Source organism: Pseudophryne corroboree, chromosome 2 (genome assembly GCF_028390025.1).
Source record: "Pseudophryne corroboree isolate aPseCor3 chromosome 2, aPseCor3.hap2, whole genome shotgun sequence".
Taxonomy (NCBI): Eukaryota; Metazoa; Chordata; class Amphibia; order Anura; family Myobatrachidae; genus Pseudophryne; species Pseudophryne corroboree.
In genome coordinates, this window is record NC_086445.1 from 444,137,780 (window position 1) to 444,153,185 (window position 15,406).

Here is a 15,406-nt window from a genome sequence, read left to right on the forward strand (position 1 = left end):
CAATGTGTAAAAAGGGGTCCTGGCTGCCGCAATGTGTAAAAAGGGGGACTGGCTGCCGCAATGTGTAAAAAGGGGGCCTGGCTGCCGCAATGTGTAAAAAGGGGGACTGGCTGCCGCAATGTGTAAAAAGGGGTCCTGGCTGCCGCAATGTGTAAAAAGGGGGCCTGGCTGCCGCAATGTGTAAAAAGGGGGCCTGGCTGCCGCAATGTGTAAAAAGGGGGCCTGGCTGCCGCAATGTGTAAAAAGGGGGACTGGCTGCCGCAATGTGTAAAAAGGGGGCCTGGCTGCCGCAATGTGTAAAAAGGGGGCCTGGCTGCCGCAATGTGTAAAAAGGGGGCCTGGCTGCCGCAATGTGTAAAAAGGGGGCCTGGCTGCCGCAATGTGTAAAAAGGGGGACTGGCTGCCGCAATGTGTAAAAAGGGGGACTGGCTGCCGCAATGTGTAAAAAGGGGGACTGGCTGCCGCAATGTGTAAAAAGGGGGACTGGCTGCCGCAATGTGTAAAAAGGGGGACTGTCTGCTGTAATGTGTAAAAAGAGGGACGCTGTCTGCTGTAATGTATAAAAGGGGCTCTACCTGGTGTAGTGGCGCTGCTGTGCAGCGTAATTTGAATAATGGAGACTACTGTGCACCGTAGTATGAATTGCTATTATTTTGTGGCCACGCCCCTTCCCCATGAAGCCACGCCCCTATATATTTTTCACGCGCCTACGGCGCACACTGCCCCTATTTTGCATGGGGGGGGGGGGGGGGCGCCAATGTCGTTTCTTGCACACAGCGCTAAAATGCCTAGTTACGGCACTGATGTAAGTTACCACCCTGTGTGAGTTTCAAGTTTCAAATCTTTTGACCAACGCTGTGTAACCCTTGCACAGCTACAGCTTCTTATTCAAAATGATGAAATCTGGTGTCTGTGCCCGCTTTACCACCATTTTCATGCCTAAATCATTTTTGTTTAATGCAAAATGTCATGTAAATTGGTGTAAGGGACACTATTTGAAGTTTATGCAATGTTAACTTAGTGATCTATCCTTATTTAATTTATTTTAATATAATAATTTCTGAATAAGAAGCTGGAGCCGAATAAGAAGTGAATAAGAAGTGAATAAGAAGCTGGAGCCGTATAAGAAGTGAATAAGAAGCTGGCCGAATAAGAAGCTAACTTCAGCCTCGTTCATGCCAAACGATATGCCTGCAGCAACAAGTGACCCTCACATAACGCCTTCCTTACCAGCAATAAGAAACATTAGATTTGAAGAATACATAAAACACATACATATCAATGAGATGAAACAAGTCTGCTTTTCCAGCTGTGGACAAGGACATGCGCCCCCTCCCACCCCATACTATGTGCTACTCTGCGCACACTTGTAGGAGTAGGCTGAGCGCTGGCTGGGAGGGATCTCACTCTCACGTACCGTTAATAAAAGCATCCGGAGTTCCAAGCAGCGCAGCCCTACTGGACCATCTGCCCTGAGCGCGGTGCAGGATCTCCCCAGCAGCACCACCACCACCATGTCACACGGACCCATCTACAACCCTGTGAGTACCAGCAGCAGCCGCCCCCGTACCCTGGTCATGCTTCCGTTCCTAGCAGTAGTCAGCACACAGGACAGGTAGCCGGAGATGGTCGCCTGGTGTTCTCTTTCTAAACTTTTACCCTGCACTTCCCGCACTGTTCCCGCAGATCTTTACTGTTGTGAGGTGACCAGTGCTAGCACACTGTTATGTTCCTGTGCGGCGACATTACACTTCGTGTGGGCTCTCTGCCAGTGTGTATGTGATAAATCTGCTTTTAGTTAGTCATGTGATGGATACTAGGCGCTGTCATTGCTAGCTAGGACTGCTGGCTGCATTGCACTGTGTTGCGTGGAATTGCTCAAAGTTCATGTAACAATTCCACCCACCCCCTGCCAGCTGAGCTCCGTCATTTGGGAATTTTGCAATGTTTAATATTGCAAAGTAATGTATCTGTGGAAATAGAGCAGAAACGTCTGCCTGAGCTCTGTGAGCTATATATCCATCTATCCCTCGTAATTATCACTGCAAATGATCATTCTGTAAATACTCATTATTAAATACTCCCTTTTGTAAATATAAAAATATTTTTTAAACACATTGAAATGAAAATCAAACAGATAACATGTCCGTTTATAACAATATATTGCTATGGAGAAATATTTAAATGTATAATGTATTTATTTATTACCAGTTATGTGTGTATATATAGCGCACACATTTTCCGCAGCGCTTTACAGAGAATATATGACCACTCACATCAGTCCCTGCCCCAGTGGAGCTTACACTCTATATTCCCTACCACATGTACATGCACTTATATTTCCACTAGGGTTAATTTTGTTGGGAGCCAATTAACCTACCAGTATATTTTTGGAGTATGGGAGGAAACCAGAGTACCCAGAGGAAACCCACACAAGTACAGGGAGAATATACAAACTCCACACAGGGTCGTTGTGGGAATTGAACCCAAGACCTTAGTGCTGTGAGGCAGTAACGCTAACCATTATACCGTCCTTGTGGTCTAGTACGATTTATATCGGGCACAGTTGGTAGCTGTGGGGACAGCATGTTAAAGGTTAAATTTCCCTTTTTTTATTGAATGAAAATATCTTTTACATGTAGAAAACCTGCTGAAGTGAGTTGGCCACTAAAATAAAAAAAGTACTCCAGTAATAAATATTAAAAACAGTACATCAGGCAGTGTGCCCCTTAAATCCCCATTCCTTCCCAGCAGGTAGCCGTAGACAGTCTGGTTTCCACTATAAAATAGAGAATGTGAATATGGGAAACTACTGCTATAATGGAAATATGCCCTAGTCCATTCAGTCTATTGGGGCCTGACTACCCACAATTACAAGGCATTCTCTGTAGCAGCATAACCCCTCACCCCAGCTCTCCCTGGTATAATGCAAATCGTCCTGCTGGTTCTGGTTGTGGGTTTGTAAGGAGGCAGTCTGCCCAACTTATTTATTACTGGAAATTTTCCATTACTATAATGGATTTAGAATATCAGTGGAGTTGCTACAGCTGGAAATCCCATGCGATAAGAATGTAAAACTTTTTTTTTTTTCAAGGCAATTCCCTAATTCTATACTATACATTAAGCAGTGTTTTGCAATGTCTGAGCTTTTTTGGTGCAGCTTTTTATTGGTGGATATACCTTTAATATATATCGGCAAAGGAACCTGTAAATCACACATGAAAACAAATAGATTTGATTTATAGCTTTAATTCCTTTGGAAGATCCTGCCCAGTCACAATGTTATCCTTTCTTTCAGCCTGTTCCATTCAGCACCCATTTTCACAATGGCATCAGTGATGGGACACTGGTTGTTATCAGCGGCACTGTGCTGCCTTCAGGTGATCGGTATGTACGAGTAATGATAAATGTTCAACTAACTAGCAAACTGGTTATATGCAGGTGTCTATGTGCAGGGTGTACAACTGGAAGCATGGATGAGCCCACGTTCTAACACCATATAAAATGGGGGCTACTGTAGTTAAAAATGCATGCACCTAATATTGCCTCTTTCAGACACGTGACCCAGGAATTTGCCAGGTCTAGCAAGCCAGGAAATTCCCGGGACTTGGCTACATGACCCAGGTTGGGAGCAGGGTAGTCCTGGGTTGTTTCCTTTAACACATGCATAAATCCCGGGTTGATGCGCTTTCACGTGAAAAAACCCGTGATATAGATGCATGTGTGAAAGGTGTATAAGTGGTTCAAAGGTTACAAATAGAACATGTTAGTAAATCATCTCTAACACAGTAAAGCCATGAATATATTCTACCTCCTAAAGTCTTAATGTTAAAAGAAATACAGAACAAGTGATCAGAGTAACAGGTGTGTTTCAATGGAACAATGTTGAAATCAAGATTTAGGGTGTGATATATTTTATACTTTTATGATCAATCACAATTAGTTAGATTTAATTGTAACAACTTTATATATTGCTAAGGAAGATAATCTACCCCTTAATGCAAACATAACCATGTTAATTTATTATAATTAATTATTTATCTGTACTGTAAAGGGTTAATCTATATGATAGCAAAACATGCCATGTTTTGGGTCGCTGCTGCTGCCTGTGATGTCACGCAACCACCGCGGCCGGCCCCAGCAATGGTCCGGACATGCCTGCGTTGTCCGGACTGCACCCCTCCCAATGGCGTTCTAACGCCGTTGGCACACCCCCAAGGGCTTCAGACTGCGATCACTGTTGTAGCAGCGATCGGCTCTGAATTAGGCCCCGTGTTTCCTAACTTCAGTCCTCATGAAACCCTATAGTCCAGACGTTCAACATTCTGTGATGGAGCACCGGTGTATTCATTACTGACATTTAAAATGATAAATAAGTGGTAGCATACTGACTATTTCACTTGTTATGCTATGAGGATACCTGGAAAACATGCACTGTTAAGGCCCGTACACACTGGTCGATGTATCGGCCGTTCTCTTGAACGGCCGATACATCGCGGGACCGTCGGCCAGTGTGTACGGGCGATACGTCTGTGAACTCCGTCGTTCACAGACATATCGCGTCGGCCGCGCAGCACAGCCGACAGCCAATATATCTAACGATATATTGGCGCGTCGCTGTGTGTGTACGGGGCGGTCGGCCGACCGCCCGTACACATGCTGCAGCGGCCGTCGGTGATTGACAGGTGAACTGGGCGGGCGCCCGCCCTGTTCATGACGTCAGTCCCCCGACGGATCGGGCAGTGTGTATGCACAGCACACTGCCCGATCCGTACATAGATATATCTGCAGATCAATTGATCTGCAGATATATCTAATAGTGTGTACCCACCTTTAGAGTTACCTGAGTACAAGAAACACATCTTTAGAAGATTTAGATTACATAGTAACAGTCTGTGAAAAAAAGCAAAAATTCGATACATGAGTGCAAAAATAAAGATGATTGCTACATGAAATGTAGTGGGATATGTTGACGTCATTGGTGAAATAATGATATATATATATATATATATATATATATATATATATATATATATATATATATATATATATATATATATATATATATATATATATATAGCAGGTGGAAGGCGGCACTCCAAGGTCTTAGAAAACACTGGAAAAGATAGGTGCTGAACACCATAAGCTGCAGTAACGTTTCAGTTTATTAATTAAACTTTCGTCAGACCACAAGTTTAATTAATAAACTGAAACGTTACTGCAGCTTATGGTGTTCAGCACCTATCTTTTCCAGTGTTTTCTAAGACCTTGGAGTGCCGCCTTCCACCTGCTATTTCTATACGTTGCAAGACGTATTTTAGGAGGGCAACCAGGCAATTACCATATGTTTGTGAACGAGTGCCAGCTTTTTATATATATATATATATATATATATATATATATATATATATATATATATATATATATATATATATATATATATATATATATATATATATATATATATATATATATATAATATATTATGCAGCTCCCCTCTTGTTTGGTCTCATATGCTGCACTGAAATGTGCATTACATTTCATTAGGGTGCGCACCTAGTGACATGTGTAGCACTAGTTTCATGTCATCAGTCTCCCCGCTCAGCGTGATGTCACCACAGTCTCTCCAATTACTGCCATGACTTGCAAGTTATTGAGTGTTTCACTGACAATGAGACTCATTGAAATGCCAGCGACATTGACCAGCATGGAGATGGCGCACACCCTAGACCAGAGGTTATCAAACGCGGTCCTCAAAGCACCCAAAATGGTCCAGGTTTTACATTTTTCCATGATTGGCCACAGATGAGTTAATTAGCAACTCGGTCAATTTGATTTAGTCATCTGTGCTGAGCCATGGATAAATCTAAAATCTGGACCGTTGGGGGGCCTTGAGGACCACGTTTGATAACCTCTGCCCTAGACCCTGTCTACACTGTGGCGTCACAAGGGGGTGCGTCCCGCTCCCTGGTGTCACCCGCCGAGGGGTGACACCAAAATGCCGTCTCCTGCACAGTGACAGGAGCCGAGTGCTGCACTGTTATATTACGTGCAGCACTCGGCTCCTGTCACTGTGTAGGAGCCAGCACTGTAGGGACAGAACCCCTGGGAGTCAGCCCTCACCTCCCACACACCCCAGTGACAAAAAAACGGGTGTCGGGACGCAAATCCCCTCCCCCTCCCACAAAGCCCCGCCCCTTTTTGTGCCTTCAATGAGCTAAAAACTGGTGCCGCCCGTGAAGCCTCGCCCCTCTATTTAAGCCCCGCCCATTACCACAAAGCCCCACCCCTTTTGCCTTGCTGCCGCACCGGGTGTTACAGAGGTGAGTGACGCCTCTGTGTCTACGCACTCCTATGATATGGTACTTGCCTATTCTTCAGGAAAACTAGTTACCTTTTTGCATAGGTTCTCTAACTCTGTCCCCAGGATCACAAACTGCTTGTTTTCCAGGTCTCCCCGCAGATTCACAAGTGAAATAATTACATCCACCTCTGGTTCTTTAAAATTATGTCTGAATGAATACACCTGTGCACCTGCTGGGTGATCTGGAAAACATAAACTGGGGTCCAGAGCAGCAAGTTTAGGAACTGCTGCCTCTCTGCATCCTGCTCACTTACTAATTAATAATAATAATCATCACAAGAACAATTTTAAACCGCTGATGTGATGTTGTTGGTTTTTTTTTTTTTTGGGGGGGGGGGGTTTGAGGTTTTCTCCCCACGAGGACTCTTGTTTTTCAAATGAGTGTGAGCTGACACGTATGCTCATATTCAGATTGCATATGTTTACAACCAAATAGTAACTTCCTTTTTCTTATCTCACATCATGATGAATCATTCTATGACTTGTGAAATCTAGTTACTAATGGGGACATTTACTAAGCAGTGATAAGAGCGGAGAAGTGAGCCAGTGGAGAAGTTGCCCCATCAACCAATCAGCAGCTCTGTATAATTTTATAGTATGCAAATTATAGATGTTACTTCAGTGCTGATTGGTTGCCATGGGCAACTTCTCCACTCTCTCACTTCTCCGCTCTTATCACTGCTTAGTAAATGTCCCCCTATGTTTTGTTTGAAGAAAACAAAATTTCTAACTTCCCAACAGCAATTGGGAAGTTAGAATAAAGATTCCAGATTCACTTCCAGATCATTAAAAGTATTTTAGACGTCATATGACCCGCTGCCATCATGATCAATTTAAATACAATAAGTGTTCATAAGCAATGCCATGAGAACAGGTAGCGCGGATCCCCTTTTCCTAGTGTAGAAGGTGATCAACTGCAGTAAATGACCCTGAATGGGTGCAAAGGCCCAGCTAGTTTTACTAGGCAAAACCATAATAGTACAACAACAAAATAAAATCCTTGTCTATACGGCACATACTAATATTAAGTCCCTTTCTATGTGTGGGGAACCTAGTATGCAAACCAAGTACATTTATGGTTGCAGGCAAGTTGGTCCCATTTTTAATACATCTAGGTGTTCCTCTCACTGCCTAGGTTTCCTCTTTCCCCAGGTAGTGCTCTTTTATCCATCTAGTTATACTTTGCAGCTGACATTACTTATCAGCCTGCTGTCTTGTTGGGATGTTAGAAGACCCAATCCCAGCCTCAGAAATGGAGCTCAATAGGGCCCTCTCTGCAGGGAACCCTGATCCCAGCTCGCTTGAGCCAATTGTTTTGGAAAGCTTACTTCCTATCTTACTAAAATATTTCCCCGAAGTTTAGAAAGCATAAGCTATACATACAGACAATAACTTTCCAGTGTTTCTCTCCCAAATGAATGTGATGCATAAATTAGTTGCTGACTTTATGGCTGTCCCCTCCATGCAGGGGACAGTCAGGTTGGCACAGGAGTGAGCGATGCTGGGGGCATGGTTGTAATAGGGGGCGTGATGCAGCATAAGAGGCAGTGGATGTACAATGCCAATATTACATTGAGAATTGTGTGATCAGCCCCCGGACCACCCACTGAAACAGCCAGCTTCAGGGAGGTGCGGGGAAATGCAGCCGCCGGATGCCTGCTATGGGAGACTTGCCAACTTTCCCGGGTGGCCGGGAACATCGCCTGATTTTTGGGACACACACAGCCATTACGGGAGAGTAGGCAAGTATGATGGGATATCAACTTTACCCAACCTCTTACTCCACTGCACATCAACACTATTCTTATTGCCACAAATTGTTCAAAGATGAACTTCGCCTATCACTAAATGATACTATGGCATAATTGACAGTTAAAGTGGGACGTAGTTATGTCAGGAGACTGCCGGTCACATTACCGACGGCTACATCCCACCCCCCTTTAAATCCTGACAGTCGGCATGCCGACTAGCAGGGACTATTCCCAGTCGTGGGTGTCCACGGCACCCATGGAGTGGGAATAGAACCTATGACGAGGACAAGGGGCTTATTGCACTCGCGCCCCTCCCCGGTGGCATTCTGCCGCCAGGATCCTGCGGTCGGTATGCTCACCGTCTGGATTCCCAGTGGCAGTAACTCATATCCAACCCGTTAAAATGTGGACACAGTCAAAATTTTGACTAAACTTAAAATGACGACAGTCATAATGTTGACATAGAATAAATAATGGTGATCAGTTTGTCTCTGGTGAATACCACCAGGGGTGTAGCGAGGGTGGCTCCAGTGGAGCGCGACCTCCGGGTGCTGGAAAAGTTAGAGGGCGCGTAGCCGCCTGCACCCTTCCTCCGTCCACTATACCGCGGGCCACTGTACGGGCAGCTGCAGAGCATGAGAAGCAGAAGGGCACACACTGACTCGGAGACTATGTAGGGTACAGGGCAGGCCATAGGCGACAGTAGGAGACACTGACAGCCAGCACATGCCGGAGCTTTGCTGCCCTCTTTATATGTCTCACTGTCTGCGTGTGGCTGTGCAGCAGGGTTACTTCTGATCTTCTACACTACTCTCTGCCCCGGCTGCTGCAGCACCTCTCTCTGTCCCAGCTGCTGCTGCAGCACTTCTCTCTGCATTAAAAGCTGCAGATTAACTTGTGTAAGCGGCTCTTCTGTGGTGTAACGTGTATAAATGGCTCTACTGTGGCATAACATAAGGGGCTTTACTGTGTGGCGTAATGTGTATAAGGGGCTTTACTGTGTTGTGTAACGTGTATAAGGGGCTCTACTGTGTGGTGTAAAGTGACTAACGGACACTATTTTGGTGTAATGTGAATAACTGACAATACTGTAAGGTGCAATCTGAATTGGAACTATTCTGTGGCCACAACCATTCCCATGAAGCCAGGCCCTTATATTTTTGTTGCACGCCTTAGGTGCGTACTGTCCCTGTTTTAAACATGGAGGAAACTTTTGCTCTGAGATCCACAAGGTCTAGAACCGACCCGGTCACCAATTTAGGATTTTTTAATATTTTTTTCTTCTCAAATGTAACATGCCCACAATTCAATACAGGGTAGGTGGTGCTTAAACATACCCTTGCTCCGGGAACCATGGCACCTAGCTACACCTCTGAATACCACCTTTGCACATGAGAAGTATACCTGTTTGGCTAGGAGTGCTGAATATAAATTTCATTATATCTGTGCCAAATGGTTAGAATCCACACTCGCTGGGGAGATAGACCAGGCTATAGCACTAGTTCAAGTGTCGGATTCTTCACGGGCCCTAGAGCAATCTCCTTTTCCTGTGCAAGCCTATGCATAGGCCCAGATTTGTCAAGCCTTGGCGAGTGATAAATTGCATACCAACCAATCAGCTGTGAACTGTCATTTATTTTTCATCCACTAGGGGTCACTGGAGTACTCTTGGGATATGGACGGCTTCCGCAGGAAACAGGGCACTGAATATTTAAATTTAGAACACTCCACCCCTCCATATCCCAGAGTACCTCAGTGTTTTTTCTGTGCTCGACGTAGCAACAGGTTCTGTGGCTTGGTCCACAATTCTTTTGAATATTTTTATTTTTTTTAGTTAATATTTCTTTTTCATACACATCCCTTTCCCCCTTCCAAAAGGCAGGGTCAGGGATAGTGCAAGCTGCTACAAGCAGCTGTGGCGTGTCGGTCCTCACTAAATGAGCACCCTCACAGCCATACAGACCTCCTGCACACAGGCTGGCCGGCGCATGCAGAGAAGCCCCGTCGGAGCCTCACCACAAGCAGGAGTCAAGGTATGTTGGTTGGGGCGGTCAGCTCACGCTGCCGCCCCGCTGTGTGGGGACAACGTTTCTTTAATAGACCGCTGGCGCACCATACTACTGGCCGCTAAACAGTCCGCCCGCCGCCGCTGCTCCGGCCGCCGCCGCAGCTCAGAGCGCTTCAGGCGCTCCTTGCTCTCTGTCTTCAGCGTGTCCCGCTGGCGGCCCCACACTATCACTGCCCGCCCCGCATGCTGCCTCCGCAAACGGAGCATACAGGGGGGGGGGGCATTACAGGCTGCAAGCAGAGGTACAATCAGCGGCACGAGGGGGGATAACCTGCAGCAACAGCAGTATGCTAGGCTGCAGGGTTAATTACACAGGATTTTCATACAGATGTCAGTTTAAAGGCTTGTAACCTGTACTGTGACTATAAGTGTAAGCATGGGGGCCATTTTAACCATGCTTCCTGTGTCTTCCTGCTGTGATTCCAGAACGTTCCAGTACTACATCTCTACTCCACCGGAGGCGCAGGGGTGTTAGTGGGAATTTTGGATCACATTTCATAGTACTGGCCACGTGAACTGCACTTGGCCAGATATATATATAGAGACACCTTAGTACTATTTTACTGAGTCGTGCAAGTGTCTGTTTTTTGTGTATTGTATTGTCTGTCTCCATAATGAGTAAGGCACCAGCAAAAATGAAAAAGCATCACTGTAAAGTCTGCAGCAGTGTGTTACCGGATGGATCTACCACATGTACAGTATGTTTTGTGGATTCAGTTACGAATACAATTTCTGCTCCGGTTTTAAAGCCAATTTCCTCCCCGGACCCTCCATGGGAAATGCTAGCCAATGTACTGGCTGGGTTGCAATCAGAATTGACCGCCGCTCGACAAGAGCGGGAAGCGGCAAGATCTGAGTCTAGGGTGAGACCGCCAGAACTACCGGAGGCGTCTCAGCCTTGCGAAAGTTCCAAATCCATTTTGGGTAGACGGGATAAATTTCATATGTCTTATGATTTACCAGTCTCTGCTATGTTGCATTCTGACGATTCCATGCCAGACCTCACGGCACAAGATGAGGGTGAGGAGGGCGAAGTGGAGTCAGATAGTGAGGATTTTAACAGCTCAGGTATTGATAATCTCATCAGAGCGGTGCGTCAGTCTCTGAAGTTTACAGAGACTGAGGAGCCTCTGACAAATGATCAGGTCGTATTTACGAAACGACAGAGAACTCCAATGTGTTTTCCTGTTTCGGAGTCTCTTAATAAGATGTTAGTAGAAACACGACAGACTCCAGATAAACGGTTTTCTATACCTCGCAAATTTAAGTCTAGTTACCCGTTTCCAGACTCTGTGACTTGTATATGGGAGAATCCGCCAATAGTTGATTCGTCAGTGTCGAAACTTACAAAGAAATTAACCATACCAGTGCCAGCTGCTACTACGCTTAAAGACCCTTCAGATCGCAAAATAGAAACTATGCTAAAGTCCATGTATGTTGCAGCAGGAGTGCTGCTGAGACCTGGCTTGGTTGGCATCTGGGTCACTAAGGCGCTCATAGTATGGATTACAGAACTCAAGTCTGCCCTACATGACTAACACCTTATACTTCTTGCTGATCAAATGTGTGAGGCTGCGGAGTATCTATGTACAGCTTCTACTGACGTCTGTCAGCTCACTTCTTGCCTTTCGTCGTCGCTAGTTACGGCACGACGAGCACTCTGGCTGCGTTATTGGCAAGCGGAGGCAGAGGTCAAAAGGGGTATAGAGGCGTTACCTTACTGTGGCAAGAAGTTGTTTGGTCCTGAATTGGACACATGGATTTCTGAGGCCACGGGAGGAAAGTCGGTTTTCTTACCATTGCCTCCACCGGTACCAAGACGGAGGTACTCTGGACCTGCGTTCAAATCCTTTAGACCTCAGTCCTTTCGCGGACGTGGCAGAGGAACAGCCACGCCTGGTAGACGGGGTCGTGGACATGGTTTCCAACAGACCAACACAAGTCGTCAGGACGCTAAGGTCACCGACAAGCCAGTGGCATGACGGGCTACCAGCCCATCTCGGTTCTCCGATTGTGGGAGCACGCCTTCAGACGTTCCATTTGGCGTGGTTCCAGACATCCGCGGATGGGTGGATCCGCAATTTAGTGTTAAGAGGTTACAAAATAGAGTTCGACTGTCTTCCGCCACTGCGGTTTTTCAAGACAGGACTGCCTCTGTCGGACGTAAAGAGGGCGGTTCTGCAAATTGCCATTCAGTCCCTACTGGATTCAGCAGTTTTGATTCCGGTCCCTGTACACCAACAGGGTCAGGGTTATTATTCCAGTCTGTTTGTGGTACCGAAGCCGGATGGCTCAGTCAGGCCAATATTGAACTTAAAGGGTCTCAATCGGTACGTAACTTACTACAGATTCAAGATGGAATCTCTGCGCTCAGTGATTGCGGGTTTAGAGCCAAAGGAATTCATGATTGCGCTAGATCTCAAGGATGCGTACTTACACATTCCGATTTGGCAGCCTCATCAGAGATTCTTGCGGTTTGCAATACGCCAGAACCATTACCAGTTTCAGGCTCTACCGTTTGGCCTTTCGTCAGCGCCTCGGGTATTCACCAAAGTGATGTCTGTGATGATAGCTCATCTCAGATCCCTGGGAGTGACAATAGTTCCGTATTTAGACGATCTGCTCATCAAAGCCCCGTCTCAACAGATGCTTCTCCAACATGCGCTGCTAACGTACAATGTACTGGTTCACCACGGTTGGATTGTCAACTTCAAGAAATCACATCTGATTCCGTCTCAACGCCTTCAATTCCTAGGTATGATTCTCGATACGGTAAATCAAAGAATTTACCTACCACAACAGAAAGTACAGATTATTCGCCATCTGGTACAATTAGTGCTCAAGCCACGCACAGTCTCAGTACATTTGTGCATTCGCCTCTTAGGAACAATGGTGGCGGCTTTCGAAGCGCTTCAGTTCGGAAGATTCCACTCACGTCCATTTCAACTGGATGTGCTCGCACAGTGGTCGGGCTCGCATCTGCAGATTCACCACAGGGTGAGGTTGTCGCCAAGGGCAAGGGTGTCTCTACTCTGGTGGCTCAAGGTACACAATTTAACCGCAGGGAAACTGTTCGGCGGCTGGAATTGGATAATTCTAACGACGGACGCGAGTCTCAGAGGTTGGGGAGCTGTAGTTCAAAATTGTCAGCTCCAAGGTCTCTGGGCGGATCACGAAAGATTGCTGTCTATAAATGTCCTGGAACTCCGCGCAATTTACAATGCACTACGACAAGCAGTACACATGCTTCGCTCTCAGACTGTCCAAGTGCAGTCAGACAACGCAACGGCAGTCGCATACATCAACAAACAAGGAGGAATGAGAAGCCGCATGGCAATGCGGGAAGTAGCTCGAATCCTCAATTGGGCAGAATACCACCAGGTGATATTGTCGGCAGTGTTCATTCCGGGAGTGGACAACTGGGAGGCAGATTATCTCAGCCGTCGGGATTTTCATCCAGGAGAATGGGCATTAAATCCAGAAGTATTTCACATGTTGGTTCAGCGGTGGGGTTACCCTCAGGTGGACCTAATGGCGTCTCGCCACAATCACCAAACGCTCCAGTATGTGTCCAGAACGAGAGATCCAAAGGCAGTGGCAGTGGACGCTCTCACAATCGCTTGGCCGTACAGCCTAGTGTATCTGTTTCCACCGTTTCCGCTCATCCCTCTGGTGCTAAAACGGATCAAAAGAGAGTCTGTCACAGTCATACTAGTGGCACCTCATTGGCCTCGGAGAGCTTGGTTCTCGGATCTCCACGGTCTACTCGCAGACGATCCTTGGCCGCTCCCACTACGTCCGGACTTGTTACAACAGGGTCCGTTCCTTTACCCCGATTTAGCGCGGCTGCGTTTGACGGGGTGGCTGTTGAGACCACCCTCTTAAGAAGAGAGGGCATTCCAGAATCTGTTATACCAACCATGTTACGAGCTAGGAAGCCAGTTATGGCAGCTCATTATTACAGAATTTGGCGTGCCTATATAGGTTGGTGTGAAACTCGGAAGTTTCCGACATCATCTTTCAAGTTATCCCGTCTTTTGTTATTTTTACAAACGGGGTTAGATGGAGGACTGCGTTTATCCACACTAAAAGTGCAGGTATCTGCTTTGTCAATTTACTTTCAAAGAAGATTGGCTCTATTGCCGTCTATACACACTTTTCTGCAAGGTGTCCTCAGAGTACAGCCTCCATTCATTCCACCTACAGCGCCATGGGACTTGAATCTGGTTTTAGATTTCTTACAGTCTTCATATTTTGAACCCTTACAGCAAGTGGATATAAAGTTTCTCACTTGGAAAACAATTTTTCGTCTAGCCTTAGCTTCGGCAAGGCGTGTTTCAGATTTGGGTGCCTTGTCATGCAAGCCACCATATTTGGTGTTTCATGATGACAGAGCGGAACTTCGGACGAATCCCGCTTTCTTACCAAAGGTAGTGTCATCTTTTCACATCAATCAACCAATAGTAGTTCCTGTGTTGACAGCACATTCTGGAACTCTGGATGTGGTACGCGCATTACGCGTTTATGTATCCCGAACGTCTACAGTTCGTAAAACGGATACGTTGTTTGTTCTCTATGATGCTGCCAAGATGGGTTGGCCAGCTTCTAAGCAGACCTTATCCAGATGGATAAAACTGACCATACGTCAGGCTTACCTTCATGCTAGGTTACAGCCGCCTACATCAGTAACAGCTCATTCCACACGTTCTGTGGGAACTTCATGGGCAGCTGGTCGTGGAGCTTCTACGATGCAGCTTTGCCGTGCGGCTACATGGTCTTCCGTGCACACGTTTGTGCGCTTTTACAAGTTTGATACGTTTGCGGCATCAGCATCTAGCTTTGGCCGCCTAGTGTTACAGGTGCCAAACAGCTCTCCCGCCCACGGGGGAAGCTTTGGTACGTCCCAAGAGTACTCCAGTGACCCCTAGTGTATGAAAAAGAAAATAGGATTTTGGTACTTACCAGGTAAATCCTTTTCTTTGAATCCATAGGGGGCACTGGACGCCCACCCAGAGCAGTTTTACCTAGTTTGTGGTAAGTTCAGGGGATCTTATGGTAACACACTCTCACCGACTGGTTCAAATTATCAAGTTCTGGTTATGGTGTCAACTGTTTAGTTGTCAGTAACGTTATGTGTCAACTTCATTGTTGTCCGTTATGTTATATGTAATACTCCATTGTCAACCTCTCTATAGCTCCTGTTCGGCTCAGTAAAAAACACTG

General features: G+C 46.2%; 1 protein-coding gene across 2 annotated transcripts in view; it reads left to right on the top strand.

The window, feature by feature from the left end:
- Positions 1-1,381: 1,381 nt before the first annotated feature.
- Positions 1,382-15,406, top strand: part of LOC135026967 (galectin-9-like) — a 51,116-nt gene continuing 37,091 nt past the window's right edge. The window contains exons 1-2 of one of the 2 annotated variants that reach the window (XM_063953669.1): positions 1,382-1,541; positions 3,299-3,387. In XM_063953669.1, coding sequence (XP_063809739.1) covers positions 1,515-1,541; positions 3,299-3,387 — 116 coding nt within the window. In that variant the 5' untranslated portion in view covers positions 1,382-1,514. The remainder of the gene's footprint in view (positions 1,542-3,298; positions 3,388-15,406) is intronic. The other variant, XM_063953670.1, reaches the window with a different exon arrangement.